Raw genomic sequence first — 15,218 nt, 5'->3', positions numbered from 1 at the left:
TGGGCCTCAATCCGTGTGGGAGAAATTGTGGAGAACTATGTGCCACTTTATGGGGCTAGGCATTTGGGCAGATGCACTGTGAAGAGCTCGATCATTGGGGAGGGAGATTACTGAGACATACTACCCTACTGAGACTGGAACCTTGATATTCACATGAAGACTTAATCCTCAGGGAGAGATATTATGGAAATTCAGGTAGCTAATAAGAGTTTATTTGGCATGAATTATTTGAGCATATAAATGGAGATCATTCAATTATTCGAAGTAACATCAGCCACTCCCAACTTGGTATTAGTTCACAAAATGCACAAACCATCAGGATAGACTGTTTTATTGTGAATGTGAGCTAGTTGTTACTTCACTGGCTATTACTTTTGCATTAGTGTTGTAACTCTGAATCATTCCCTGATTGAAGTTGGCTATCTCTTTTTCTAGTGTTGTTACTTCAAGCCATTTGTATGTTGTTACAGAGATTTGCTCTTCATGCCTGTTTCTGGGCTGTGTCCCTTTAAAAGGAGGAAATATGCAGAGGTTGTCTGAGGTGGTGAAAATAATATGTTGAATTTTTCCTTTTTATGTTCTGGATTTGTGTGTTTGTTGATTATGCAGAGAGCTCACGAAGACCATACCTGTACTTTTATTTTGGCTCTCCTTTCCAGGAGAGAATAACTGCTGTATGCATATTTTGGTTATGTTTGAAAAGCTGGGATTTTTTTGGTAGGTTCGATTTACTGTTCTTGAAGATTGCTTGCCACTATCAGAGCAGAAGTTCAGAAGAGTTATTAAAGATAACTACTACACAAGAAACAAGTTCAATTGCCAGCTGACCTCAGAGCAGGTCTGTTGTAATTTTACCCTATTATCTCAGAAATAATACCGTCAAAGTATTTGCTTTGGCATTTAATTTTTCTGCTGATTTTGGAAATTGTTTGACCTTGTATATTGTTTCATTAGGTCGAAAACTTGTGCAAGCTTTTTACTGCTAACAGCAGAGGCTCCAAATCTAAGAAATCGGGCAGCAATATTAGAGCAGAAACCCGCTCATTCATAGACTGGGACCAAAGTGGGTATCAAAATCTGGATATAGGGAGGCGTCCCACTTTGGTTGCTGACGGGCTTCATCATGACCAACCTATTATAATGGACCCTGCTGCATTTACTGTGGTACTTCCTGAAACCCATGCATTTGTTGAGCCTCACAGAATTGGGAGGCAGAGGCTAGATGAAGGGAGGCGGCACTATTCATTGGTTGCGGACCCCCGGTACCATGACCTTCACCGTATGTACAAATCGACACTAGCACCTCGATCCCACCTCTCACCATTACCTCCATCGCCAGCTCCATCAGATGTTAACTCATGGGAACAGCGTTTGGGGGGGATTGACTCGGGGTCTTTAGATTTGGAGCTAAGGCAGCAGGATGAGATTCGAAGCCGTGATCCCTATAACTCATTCCGAGCATCTTCATACCACAATGCTCTGTATTCTCCAGGTGTTCCACAAGAATATGCTCCTCCGGGACGTCAGGCTGAGTACCGTTCTGCAGGTGTTCCAAGTATATATAATTTGCCCGGACTTCGAGCAGAGTACCGTGTTTCAGGTGTTAAAGAATATGATCCTCCTGGACTTCGGGCAGACTACCGTTCTCCAGGTGTTCCGATAGGATATGATCCTCCTGGGCTTCGTGCTGAGTATCGTCTTTCAGGCGTTCCAAAAGAATTTGATCGTCCTGGACTTCGGGCAGAGTATCGTCTTTCAGGCGGCGTTCCAAAAGAATTTGATCCTCCTGGTCTTCGGGCGGAGTACCGTTATGCTGGACCATCAGGGTATGCCCGATCTGATTGTGTTCCGTACCAATACTAGAACTCGGTACCGTACTGTCAAATGATGGTGTGATTCGGCAGCTCCTCTTGTAGTTGCTTCCTTTTGCCCTTAAAGATGTTAATGTGGCTAGTTCCCTTTTGGGCATTTTCACATCTAGAGCAGCTTTAGCTGATCTTATTCTCCTTTCCGAATCGAACCTTTTGATCTGATGTTGTTTGGAATGGTTGGTTGGTTGCACGGGAACTGCTCTGAGATGTATCGGATTGGTTGGGTTTTGTTTGTTGGATTTTCCTATTGAACAAATGATGGCTATTAACTATTAATTAAATATTTTTATGTTTTAGTTATGCTACATTAGATGAGGTTGTGTGTCTGGATTTAAACTGTTAACCAGTAGTTCGGCGCGAAGCCCATTTCACAATGTATTACGATTTGGGTTCGTTGCATTGGGCCTTCGTCTGGGCCTCGCAGCCCACCACAACCTGCTTTGGATCTTCCCCTTACTGCAAAATTTTGTAATCCAATCTATGCACACAGACAAATATAAACAAGGCACCAGCTTTTGGCAAAGTGTCCCTCTTTCAAAATATTCGTACGGAATCTATCACAACTTTGTAACAACGGTATTGTTATAAATTAAAGAAATTTTTATACAAAATGTAGAAACTCAAAATCAGACGTTCAAATTGTATTATGATCTGATGAAGCTTGACTCCTAACATGACGACTGTTTTCACACTGATGATGGATTTACCACCAGCCACATCTTAATATACACTAATCCTTCCAACAATACTTTACTATTCACGAGTGAACAAGACATTTGAAAGAATAGAAGTAGTAATACAAACAAATTAGCCCTTAGGTTTGGGGCACTGCCTGGATGATTAAAGTTGGTTGTGGGGTAGTTGGTCCTATCCTCTTTTGCCCCGTCTTTTTTTAGGACATGCATGCTGTAGACAGTAGTATGTGTGCTTCAGTGAGTTTGTGGCGTACCATGAAGAAGATTCCTTCTTAAGTATGGTAAGTGCTTTGGTCCCCAAAGGAAAGAAAAACACTTTGCTTACTTAACAAACTTGTTGTCTTTTAATGGGGGGATTGCTTCAACTTCAAGCCAATTCCCATGGAGGGAGGGGAGGGAGTACTGCAACTGCAAGGCTTTCCACGAAATTAGATCTCCTCCTTGAATTGGTCCCTGCAAATCAAAGCCATGATAAAAAGAATAGCACGTCTTGTTTTGTTATAATTTTGTATTATTTTTATTCTTTTAAATTTGGCATGAAACATAATAATAATGTTATACAAGATATAATAATCATTAATAAGAATGATTAGAGGGTTACAGTTTATGTCGTTATATCTTTTGTTTTTGGATATATATATATATATGGGAGTATTTTTCAAATCAATTTAAATAGCTCGTGTTTTTTTTTTTTTTTTACCAACATATTGTATTGAATTGTTGTTGATTTTAAAATTAACTAAGTATTTTTTGAAATGAACTCTTTGTTTTTCATTGCATGCGAACAACAATTCATTCAACTTTTTCTTTTCTGATTTTAGTGGTTGTATTTTGATTTATAGGTAATGTTTGTTAAAATGAGTAAGATAGAGTTATATTAAAATAAAGTTGTAATGTTTTCAGGATCAATATATGGTCAAGTAAAGCGGAAAAATATTTTAAAATTTTTATCAAATTATTTGTTAAATTTTTTAGAATATATTGGGAGACATATAGGTCATTTTCTTTTTATTTATAAGATGTAAGATAAATTTATCTGAACAATTCAAATTAAAAAGTCACGTGACTTTTTTTTAATAAATATAATATAAAATACTTTCTATATTTTATTTTTTTCATCCAATATATTAGTCAACAAACACTATGTTAGGGGAAAAATAATTAATACTTTCAATGATGTTAACGTTCAACCATTGCTTCCCTTCCATGATATATTTTTGTGGGCCTTTTTTGTTTTTGTTTTTGTTTTTTGTTTTCCTTTTCTTTTTCCTATAGAAGCAACATTAATTAATTTCTTTTTTAAGTATCGAAATCCCAAGTTTAAAGAGCAAAGTCAATTTATGCAAAATGGTGCCTAAGATTGAGTTTCTGTACAAATGTAATTTTATGTACTTTAATCTTAATTCGAAACAACTGTTGTCGGGATGATAACTTTAAGAGAATTAATTAAATCAATTGGACTTTAAAATTATCTATTATTTAGCTATTAAAAATATATATTTTTTTGTTTTAGTAAATGGGCCAAAACAAGGAAATAATCAAGTAAAATATACAGTTTGTCTTTTACTTGTTGTTAATTAAACAAATATATATATATCATGAATCGGTTGCTTAGCTATATATCCCAAATCATGAGCAGGCTTACCCACTTAATGTGCCGAGCTATTATTAATAATAAGGCCATGCACCAAATGGCTCTACAACACACACAAAAGAAAGAAAGTAAAGCAAGACAATATAAGGATAGTGATGAAATTGGGAGGAAACTTGTATCAAATGCTGTCTGAAAGCAAAATAAATTAAATGAAGAAGATGACTTGGTTGTGATGCTACTAGTACGTGCAATGCATGCAATGAGGTAGGGGTTGAGTAGTAGAGAGATGGAGCAGCTAGCTAGCCCAGCGGTGTTGGAGTCGAATCTGGGTGTGGATCAGATTGATCAGGGCAAAGTCCCTGTGTACATTTATTCCAAAGTGGAAACTTTGTCTTGGGTCAGTAGTCAAGCAAGGAGGCAAACAGATGATGGACAAGCCCATGATATATATATATTTGTCCTCTCAATCTGATCACCCATCAATTTGGTTTCAGTCAAGAGGTGAGGTGAGAAGTGAGAACACTCACCTTCCTACTTGTACCTCTCCCTCTCCCTCCCTCGTGTAGTTGTGGTGACATTTATGCCAGTCTTCTTCTTCTCTTTCCTTCATTTTGTGCCATCTTGAATGGGGAACTTGGTCATCGCGCCGGCCGGTGTAGTTTTCAGCAATTGAAAATCTTAGTTAATACGCGAAAAAAAAAAATATATATATATATGATAGGTGACTATATATATATATATATATATAAAGAATAATGACAGTTAATTGAAACATAAATTTTTTTTAATTATTATTTTTATATAAAAATAGTATTTGTAAAATCTGGAGTGGAGCAGGGCACTCCAGTCAAGATCAAATACGTGGGCCCAAGCAAATAGAACAAACAAACAAAGTTGGTTAGAATATTTCAGTGTGAAATCAAAGGTGTTGGGGATGGTTTTTGGCCATCAGCGTGTCATTATATTTATCATTTTGTTAGATTTTTAAGTTCTCTCTGAGAAAATAGCTAGTCGATTTTTCCTTTAAAATCAAACATGAATAAGAACAGGTTATATATATATATATATATATTGAATTAATAATGTCACATGGAGGCACATGGAGGAGGAGGGAAAGAAGGATGATATATATATATATATATGGGGATAAGGAGGATAGAAAATGAATGCATCAAACATACCCAAATCACATTTCCTTGTCTTTCCCCCACCCACATGCACATTTATGTGTATATATATATGTGTGTGTGTGTGTGTGATCCCATCCTCTTGACTTGATCTCTGATAGTAATATGTCCAACATGCCATGTTGTTTATCCTCTCGCATATAGACTATCTCCAAGAGCTTTTTTGACTGACTAACATGGATTTCTTTGACATCCCACGTGTTCACAAAGCAAAAGAAAATTCCTTCACTTGGGCTAACACCATTCACACTGTACGTACCACATCTTCCATTTTCACGACACATTCATTGAGCCTAAAATTATATATCTGAAATATATATATATATATATAACAAAAAGAAGTGCACAATTACGTACGATCGAGTCATTTTCGTAAACTATATTATAATCATTCATTTATAATAATATATTTCATTTATATACAATAATAAATTAAAGAGACCCATTTTTAGTAGGTAAGCGCCTTAACCTTGGTGGTGTGTGAGTGTGAGAACTGAGAAGGATGATGAGGCCGGAGCTATAGCCACCAACCCTAAACTAATTAAAATGCTCCCTAAAATCAAGGCTGGATTGGTGGTGGTGGTGGTATGGTCCTTATATAGGTGAGATGACAAGCTTGCCCTTGCAACAACATATGATCATGCAGCTAGCGCCAGAGAGTTTGGTGGCACTAATGGCATTCAAAGTCGTCAACCAAAAGACTTTTAATGGCCCTTGAAAGGCCTTCTTCATGTTTGTTGAGCCAGCCAGCCAGCCAGCATAACCATTCATTCATTCTCTCTAATTTCCAATCAAATTCTTCAAAATGCATGCAAGCCCTCCTGCACTGCACTCACTGCACGGCTTGGCATTATCAATCCATCCCATTATTTCATTCAATTCTTTAAGTTATCCTTTTTTTGTTGGTCTTCACCAATACATTCAAATAATTAATTTAAATACCAACTACGACTTTTGATGCTTTGCTTTTATTTCATTTTTTGGTCTGTACATCATTATCATTAAAAAATAAATAACACTAATTATTATTTTAAGGATGATAGTCATATCTTTTTTTCAAATAAAATATATTTATTATACCTTATTTTTAATAAAAAGAAATTTCTCTTATTAAACATCTCTAATGATATTATATGCGGAAGCACACTTAGCACAAAATAATAAACATTGATATTGATATTATACATAAACTTACATTTTAGATATTATAAACTCTTATAAATTCAACCCGCATCTAAATACTTAGACCCATATATATATAAAAGTAAAACGAATGTTAAGAATGACAAATCACTTTATATATCTTAAAAAGAGTTGGAACGACAATAAACAAAATACAGTCTTTCTTAGGGAAGGACCACGCCTATATATCATACCTAGCTAAAATAGAGGAATGTCCTCTATATATGTCTTCATGAGGCCTACATTTTTACTATGATTAAGTTTTCACAAGTATAAAAAGATAATTTACTGATTATAAATTTAAATATATAGATAACAAGCTAATATTAATGTTACAACATACGTTGAGTAACTTAAAAACGAATTATTTAAGTGTCAAAAACTTATTATAAAAGAAAATTCCTACCACAATTTCCTTTTTTCTAATACCTAATGGCAAATGAATTGGTACGTGCGCGCGTGGCTCAAGACGTGCATGCGCATAAAAGTGGGCTCAGTGAAAGCCCAGCCCAGCCCAGCCAACCTCAACTCCTTGAATCGGATGGATCGCTGATTGCGGGACTAATCGGGCCCCACTTCTTCAACGTCGGATGCTTTGTGCTTAAATCTATACTTTCGGTTCGTCGGTGTCTTCTAGTTGAGTTGGCCTCCAAACTCCGATTCTCAGTGCCTCCCGTACGACGTATCTTTACTTGGATTTCCTTCGATCATATCCATCTCACGGCCCACATTCACTTTAAGTGAGCCCCCGCGTCAGTGATCTCCAAATCTCAGCCGTTCGTTCACCATCCCGCGCTCTAACCGGATTTGTTCCCGCTTCTCAGAGCAACCGCGTTCTTTACCTTTTGCTTTTCCGCGTTGTACCCACGTGTACTTACCACTTCATAGCTAGCCGTAAATTGTTCTTTTATAATTTAAAGTATAATATTTTAATATCAATTATGGGGATAAGTATATTTCAAAGTCATCTAAATGTATGTATAAAGGAAAGATAATGTTAAACTTTAATAAATATATTTTATTTTTAAATCAGGTGTATTATTTATAGTTTTAAAATAATTTTATTAGTTATTAAAATATTATAAAATACGATGTATTAAATATCAATTAATAAACAATACATCTTCTCTAAACACAATTTGTATTTATTAAAATTTAGCCATTGTCTTAATAGTTAGCATTATTTATAAATAAAATATTTAATAGTTCAATTGCAATAAATTAATGCATCTATTTTTAAATAAGGTGCACTTGTTATTTTCTTTTAGCCCTAAAATAGTACTCTTATTTAGGTAATAATAAGTAGATATTTTGTCAATTCATAAAAATATTTAAAGGCTAAAAATAGTATTACAACTTATCTAAGAAAAAGATACATTTATTATTATTAGGATATATTTACTGCATCTTAGTTATTGTCTGAAAATACGATTTTTGTAGCTTAATCATTATTTTTAAAAGCAATTAATGCTTAGTATTATTCATTCAATTCAATATTATGAAAATATATTGTTTTGAAATTTTTATCTAAATTGTGCCACTATGTAACGCGGGTAGTACTAATGGTTAAAGTATAAGAAGTAAACATTATTTTTAAATAATGCATATTTATTATATTTAAAAAATAATTAATTAATGAATAAAATTATTTAAAAATAAAAAATAAAACCTAACAAATACATGTTATTTAAAAATAAAATTCTCTTATTACATAATAACATATATAACATTATGACTCATGGGAATATAAAAAATGAAAGTTTGTTTATCCAAACAATTTTCCCTGATGAATTTTCTCTGCCACTGTTAAGAATTTCAAATTTCATGTTAATAATTTCTTCTTTCTTGAAAATTTTTTATGCTATTTCAAAATTTATTAAATTTTTGATTTTCCGAGTTGGCAAATCCACGTCACTTCCCAAGGAAGAATACATGGGACTTCGAAAGTGATTAGCTTCCAGAGATTTACTTTATCCAGGCAAGCTTTTTCTATTTCCACGTTGACTCTCCCTCATCACCGCTGTCGTCTAAGATATTTTGACGGGTGTAATTTTGTGCACACACTTCAATGGAAGCGCACGTAATTTTTGTCAATTTTATAGTACTCTCGTTTTTCTTTATTTTTTTCTTTTTCTCTAATAAACCTCTTCTTGTCTTATTGATTGTCGTGGAAAAAAAAAAAAAAAGAGGTGGTCAACGAGAATGCAGTGGCAAAATGACCCTCAAAGAGGAAAGCAACGAAAGTATAGGAAGGAAGAAGAAAGAAAAATAAGATAAGTTTCTGAGAGAGAAAAACTCTTTAAAATAACTTTTTTTATCCCCATTTAACGGGGAGTTTAGTTCACTCCCATTATTTTCACAAGGGTTGTTTGGAGTGTGATTTTATGTAGTTATTTTATTAATCATATTATATATATAATTATTTTATATATTTTGAGTTACATAAAAGAGTATTATGACCAAAATATTCTATGCCTCACATGTATCTCACACGTCTTTATACGTCTCATGATGAATTTTTTTATCATTAGTATATTTTTATGTAATTTAAAAAATATATAAAAATATACTAATAACATTTTTCTTACTTTATTGCAAGCGATCTCTGTTAATTTTGTGGGACTCTTATTTTCTTTTTTCTCTATTTCTTCTTTTTCTTCAACAACTTTCTTGTAGCTGCTGCTGCCGCCTTGCCTTGTCACCTCTTGTGCTCCGATTGCCACTACATTCTCATCGTCTTATTGCCACTACATTCTCATCGTCTTATTGAACGACGCAAAGAGAGAAAGATCTAACGACGGTCAATGTGATAGGGCGATAGTGAGAGGTAAAAAAAAAAAAAAAAAAAGTGAAAAGCAGAAGTACTACTACTACCAGCTGGATTCTACGTGGATCCCACTCACGAAACTTTATATTTCACTTTGCTAAACTTCAACGCCATTGGAAGGTATGTCTCACGCTCGAAATCCGAGCGTGTGGCTGGAACAAAAACATTTTCCGGTTTGATAATTACAAGAAGTGCCACTCATCCGCCCCCAATGCCTCCATAAGTAGTCCACCTTCCCCTCACTTTCTTCCTCACCCCGCCTCTCTCTCTCTCTAGCGGTTTCGTTGCCTTTATCTTTGTAGCCGCTAAGAAATTAATGGCGGCTATCAATGTGGCCTGCATCGTCTACTTTCTTCTCTCACTGTTATGTCTGGTTGAAGCCAGAATCCCTGGCGTTTACTCCGCCGGCACTTGGCAAAGTGCCCACGCCACCTTCTACGGCGGCAGCGACGCCTCCGGCACCATGGGTATGTCTCCAATCCCAACTCAGAACTCACTATAACCATTTCCTTCCTAAATTCCATATTGTTCTTCTTGTTACCTAAAAAATGCAGTTAATTAGCTGCATTGCATACTGCATAATCAAATTAGGGATGGGATTCTGAGTTTTTTTTTATTGATTGCTCCATTTGTGAGCAGGTGGAGCGTGTGGGTACGGGAACCTGTACAGCCAAGGCTATGGCGTGAACACTGCGGCGCTGAGCACGGCGCTGTTCAACAACGGGTTGAGCTGCGGCGCGTGCTTTGAGATCAAGTGCGCCAACGACCCCAAGTGGTGCCATTCCGGCAGCCCGTCGATCTTCATCACCGCCACCAACTTCTGCCCGCCGAACTACGCTCTCCCCAACGACAATGGCGGCTGGTGTAACCCTCCGCGGCCGCATTTCGACCTCGCAATGCCCATGTTCCTCAAAATCGCCGAGTACCGCGCCGGGATTGTTCCCGTCGCTTTTCGCCGGTAAACGCCTCTCCCTAGTTTACTCTGTTTTGGAGTTTTCACAGCTAACAGAAGAGCAAAAAAGAAAATAAAAAAAAAAAAGGAAGAGTTTTTCTTTAATAAACGCGGAATGATGAATCTTTTCTTTTATGTTAGATGATATAAAACAAAGTTACATGCAGCACTTTCAATTGTGCTTGAGATGAGAGGTACAATACAATTTTTTAATCATAATAATAATAATAAAAAAAAGAAATATATTTGGATAGCCTGAATTTTAGGAAGTAAGAAATTAAAGAGATAAATAAGAAAAGGCCATACGTTTCTCCGTATCTTCGGGGCGTCGTTTGGTTGGGTCGGGTTCTTTATTGCGCTTTGTCTTCGGTGAGTCAGATTAACCCATTTTGGGTCTGAGTGGATCAAAGTAACCACAATGTTTGTTCGTATGGTTGGTGACGCCCGTTGGGGCACGTGACTCGTGACTCTGCCAGGTGCACTGTTGGCTAGAAATGCTCTCAATTACCTAACTGCCCTCGATGCTCTCTGCTGTCACAATCAGCGTAGTACGGTGTCGTTTAGAGACATCCCATGATATGAAAACGCGTTTGCGTGTGGTCCATTTTCTCGTCTTGGCCGTGCGCCATCAAAGCTGCCACGTCAGTCAAATAGAGGAACTGGCCTCCTTTCCTCTGTCAAACACCAACCCCTAGGCGGTGGCGACACGGTCTCCGACATCCGATAGTCGTCCTAATTTTTTGACTGGGATAACGATCTCTTTTTGAATTTTGTTTGTCTGCGCAGGGTGCCGTGCCGTAAGCAGGGAGGGATAAGGTTCACGATCAACGGCTTCCGATACTTCAACCTGGTGCTGGTGACCAACGTCGCCGGCGCGGGAGACATCGTGAGGGTGAGTGTTAAAGGGACGAGGACCGGATGGATGACCATGAGCCGGAACTGGGGCCAGAACTGGCAGTCCAACGCGGCGTTGGTGGGGCAGGCCCTCTCTTTCCGCGTCACTGGGACCGACCGGCGCACCTCCACCTCCTGGAACATCGCCCCGGCCCACTGGCAGTTCGGCCAAACTTTCGTCGGAAAGAACTTCAGAGTCTAATAATGGCAGCGTCTTCATGTCTGAGAAACAACAGTTAATAGTCGTTATGGATAATGATGATGATTGACTGTTAATCACATCTACATCTAGCTTTTTTTCTGGGTCTGTCCAAGACAAAACCAAGAGCGAAGAAGAATGTTAAATTTTCCGCTTTGATTTGTTTGTTTTGCTGTTGGAGAGAAGAGCGAGCGCAGCACTCTCATAATTTGAATGGTTTTGGTTGGGTTGGGTGGGTGGTTGGGTATATGTGAAAGGAGGGAAAATGTAGGCAAGGGGCTGAGGCGGCTTCAGAAAGAAGAATGAAGCCCGCAGCCCCCTATACTAGGGTCGTGATAGTGTAATTTGCATATTCTCTCTCTCTCTCTCTCGCTCTCTCTCTCTCTCTCTATATATATATATATATATGTGTGTGTGTGTGTGTGTGTGTGTGTGTGTGTGTGTGTGTGGTTACTGGTTAAATGGTGATATGGTATGTATATAAAAACATTATTATTATATTTAAGATGTGAATTTTGTACCGTCTTTATTTGGAACTGAATTTGGATTCATAGAACTGGTTTCTGGAGGAGGCCAAAATGTTGGGGACCCTGTGGAGTTGAGGAATTGCACAAATGAGTGGGAATGAAAACAATTTATAAGTTACTCCAGCCTCCATCCAGCACAGTAGAACTGGAGATAAACTCAACAAGTAATTCGGTAAAAATGTCCGTATGGGATATGGTTCTGCACCAACCAAATCCCATAACTCATTTGTTTAGACTACACTTTTGCTCTGAAAACCATCAAAACAACCGGTGTTAAAATCACAGTTACGTAACCAGCCCCATCTCTCCGCGTTGGTACCCACCAAAGCCGAAGGGCGTGTGTGGGTTGGGGCATTTAATTGAAGTTCAGTATGTTTTCCAACAAATAAATGAATAAGCAAAGTGGAAAATGCAGTAGGGGGAGTACGGGGTCCATCTTATCGTCTTGATTTTGCACCAACCAACACGTTCCACGTAGGTAGCATTTTTTCCCCCTCAATCTCTCAGATGTGTCCGGAAGATCACTGTAAAACTCATCATGGTTGATCAGAAGATCTGCAAACCACTCAGTTCCTCGGCGCTCGTGTTGGATAATAGTCTCTGTACTGCAAAACACCAAACCCTTAGTTGAAGAGAAGAGAATGGAGGCGGCAAGTGGAGCGGACATGGCGATTGAGTGATTGGATTTGGATGAGTGAGCATGATGAGGCAGAAGCAGCGGCGTGTTTGTTTGTGGTAGCAGAGCATCTCTATCCGAGTCACAGGAAGTGACAGTTTGGCTTTGGCCAGACCAAGCCCCAAAAAAAAAAAAAAGGCGAGGGGGGGGGGGGGGGTGGCGCGAGAGGAGAGAGAGGGCCTCTCGGCTCGGCTTGGCTTTGGCCTTTGGGAGGGGACAAATGAGCAGTAGTCTTTTTGACTTGTTCTGGGCTGGCCCCTCCACAATTGGGTTTAAACTCTCAAGTAAGATCCTCTTCCTAGCAAATCCATTTGTATACAGTCGTCAGCGATGGACACATCACGTGAAATGGTGATGTTTTTTTTTTTTATAACAATGCCACTAACTATCACTATTTATTAGTAAATTGACGGGTATCCATAATACTTCATCATATAGAGTATATGGTAAATAAGATCATGGATTTTGTTTAAAAATAAATGAAATTTTAAATTGCCAAAAAGACAACTTGCAACTTCTCCATCTTTATTATCACTACTAGACTAGATTCATAATTCTTGAAGTGATAAGGGGGCAAAGGGATTCTGTTAATTTAATTGTTTGTATGGGTGGTGTGTGTGGTTTACGAGTGAAATCAATGGAGGTTGTCACTCTCACTCTCACTTTCACTATCACTCTCACTCTCATGTCATGTGGGTATCCAATGCAGAATACTTGCCTGTTCTACGATACTTTATGCATATTTTCAACACACGCCAACAAAGATCCATCAAAGATGCATGTTGACGTTGCTTTTTTGTATCGCAGCCTTTTTGTCTGGACTACACTGCATACCCTGAAATGCGGTGCCCTAATAACATCGTCCCAAATGTTATTTCACATGAAATATGTGCATTTTTATAAAATCATCTAGACATAAATAAAACAGAAGTTTTGTGTATAATCTTCATATATAAATATATATATATTAAAAAATAAAATAAAAATGCATACTTATGAAAAATATCATCGTCACCTTTATTGGGCCGGCCGAGAAGATTTTACGAGTATAATAATAAGTTTAAAAGCATGGGGTTGCTTGGGATGCTACGTACTACCCAAAGAGGCTAAAAAGGCAAAGAGGGGGGGGAGCCTTGGATGCTTTTCATGTTGAGAGTGAGCGTGGGGACAGCGCAAACAAACATGGCCAAAGCCAAGTAATTATTTTGATTAGCAAATAATAGCGCGCTGCTTGAGAGGAGCAGGTTGGATGAACAGAAGTGGGACATTTTTATTAGAGCTGGCAGTGGCTGCTCTGCTCCAAAGTTTCTAAACATAAAAAGCTTCCAAATTGTAGATGTGTTCCACAGTTTTCATTACTTTGTAACACAAATTCTGGTAGCAAACGGAAGACATGCACGCAGGATTGTGAATCAGCCCATAACCTAATCTGATCAAGAGTCCTAGAGAAGATTTATATATAGATATATATAGGGTTTAAGGGAGCATCATTAAAGAAAAAATGACTTGTTACACAATTCAAATGACTTGATTAATTTGTAAGGTTAAGGGCAGTATCATTAAAGAAGTGACCACCCATAGAAATATTCTTGAGATAATGGTTGTTTTGATAGTTAAAAGTAGTTGGCCACGGTAGAAAGTCCTAGTGGAACTAGGAGGGACCACAGAATTTATAAGTAAAAAAGAGCACAAAAAAAACATCAATGTGTTCTTTTTAACTTTTCCGAACTAATTTTGGAGAATAATTCTTGGATATAGCGTTTGTTTCTGGATATTGGGTGGGTGAAAATAGTACAAGAATTGAGGGTCCTGTCCCATAAGAGATATGAGAATCATGCTGCCCATACCTGCATAGACAGACCGCATTTGCCATTTGCTGTGCTGTGACACTGAATTCTAGGCCTCTCAACTCTCAGCCATCTACCTATGTATGTATGATAAGAAACATTTTCCAGTTTAAAAATTCACTTATTTGTAGATCGAATCAATTCTCTCATGTCCATTCGCTATCTCATGCCAGTTGCTACATTTGTTTCCAATCAAACATATTCTTTTATTTATGTCTTTGACCATTTACTCCTTTTATATATATAAATATATATAGGGAGTTTTTGGGTTGAGGAGGAATGATTTTAGGGTCATCGGCTTGAGTCCAGGCAGTCATGACTATGGGCTAGAACTCATTTTGGGCTTTTACTAATGGGCAAGCCCAGGGTGATCCATGTGGGTGGCTTGTAAGTTACCTACCGGATTTTCGGAATTAAGATTTTTGAAAGGAAAATATATATATGTATATATAAAAATTAAAAATACATATTTATTTTCTTTCTATTCTTATTTTTTGGTAAAATTCCCTACTCCAAACATAATTAAATTTACTTTTGTTGAATTGGAATTTATTTGCCTAAACAATACATATAAGTACATAACATTTGTATCGTTCGCTCTTAATTAGAATATTTTTTATCAAGTTTCCACTGTATAGACTCAAGGAGCACATACAATAATATACAGACTACACACGCAATTCATTGTTCAATCAATGAATCCCATAATTTTTAAATTAAATTGAATTGAAGTGCAGACATATGAGTTCACAGTTTATTGTTCAAGT

General features: G+C 37.3%; 2 protein-coding genes across 2 annotated transcripts in view; both read left to right on the top strand.

Moving 5' to 3' along the window:
* LOC127796477 (uncharacterized) overlaps positions 1–2,176 on the top strand; it is a 43,846-nt gene extending 41,670 nt beyond the window's left edge. The window contains exons 3-4 of the mRNA XM_052328631.1: positions 722–838; positions 955–2,176. Of these exons, the coding sequence (XP_052184591.1) occupies positions 722–838; positions 955–1,863 (1,026 nt within the window). The 3' untranslated portion in view covers positions 1,864–2,176. The remainder of the gene's footprint in view (positions 1–721; positions 839–954) is intronic.
* A 7,441-nt stretch (positions 2,177–9,617) lies between these two features.
* LOC127796698 (expansin-A6) lies at positions 9,618–11,930 on the top strand. Its single transcript, XM_052328998.1, has 3 exons — positions 9,618–9,823; positions 9,996–10,314; positions 11,095–11,930. Exons 1-3 carry the CDS (start codon positions 9,673–9,675, stop codon positions 11,402–11,404), a joined length of 780 nt encoding a protein of 259 aa, XP_052184958.1. The 5' UTR covers positions 9,618–9,672; the 3' UTR covers positions 11,405–11,930.
* The last annotated feature ends 3,288 nt before the right edge of the window (positions 11,931–15,218 follow it).

Source organism: Diospyros lotus, chromosome 3 (assembly GCF_014633365.1).
Source record: "Diospyros lotus cultivar Yz01 chromosome 3, ASM1463336v1, whole genome shotgun sequence".
Lineage (NCBI taxonomy): Eukaryota > Viridiplantae > Streptophyta > Magnoliopsida > Ericales > Ebenaceae > Diospyros > Diospyros lotus.
This window is presented reverse-complemented; position numbering and strand designations above follow the sequence as displayed.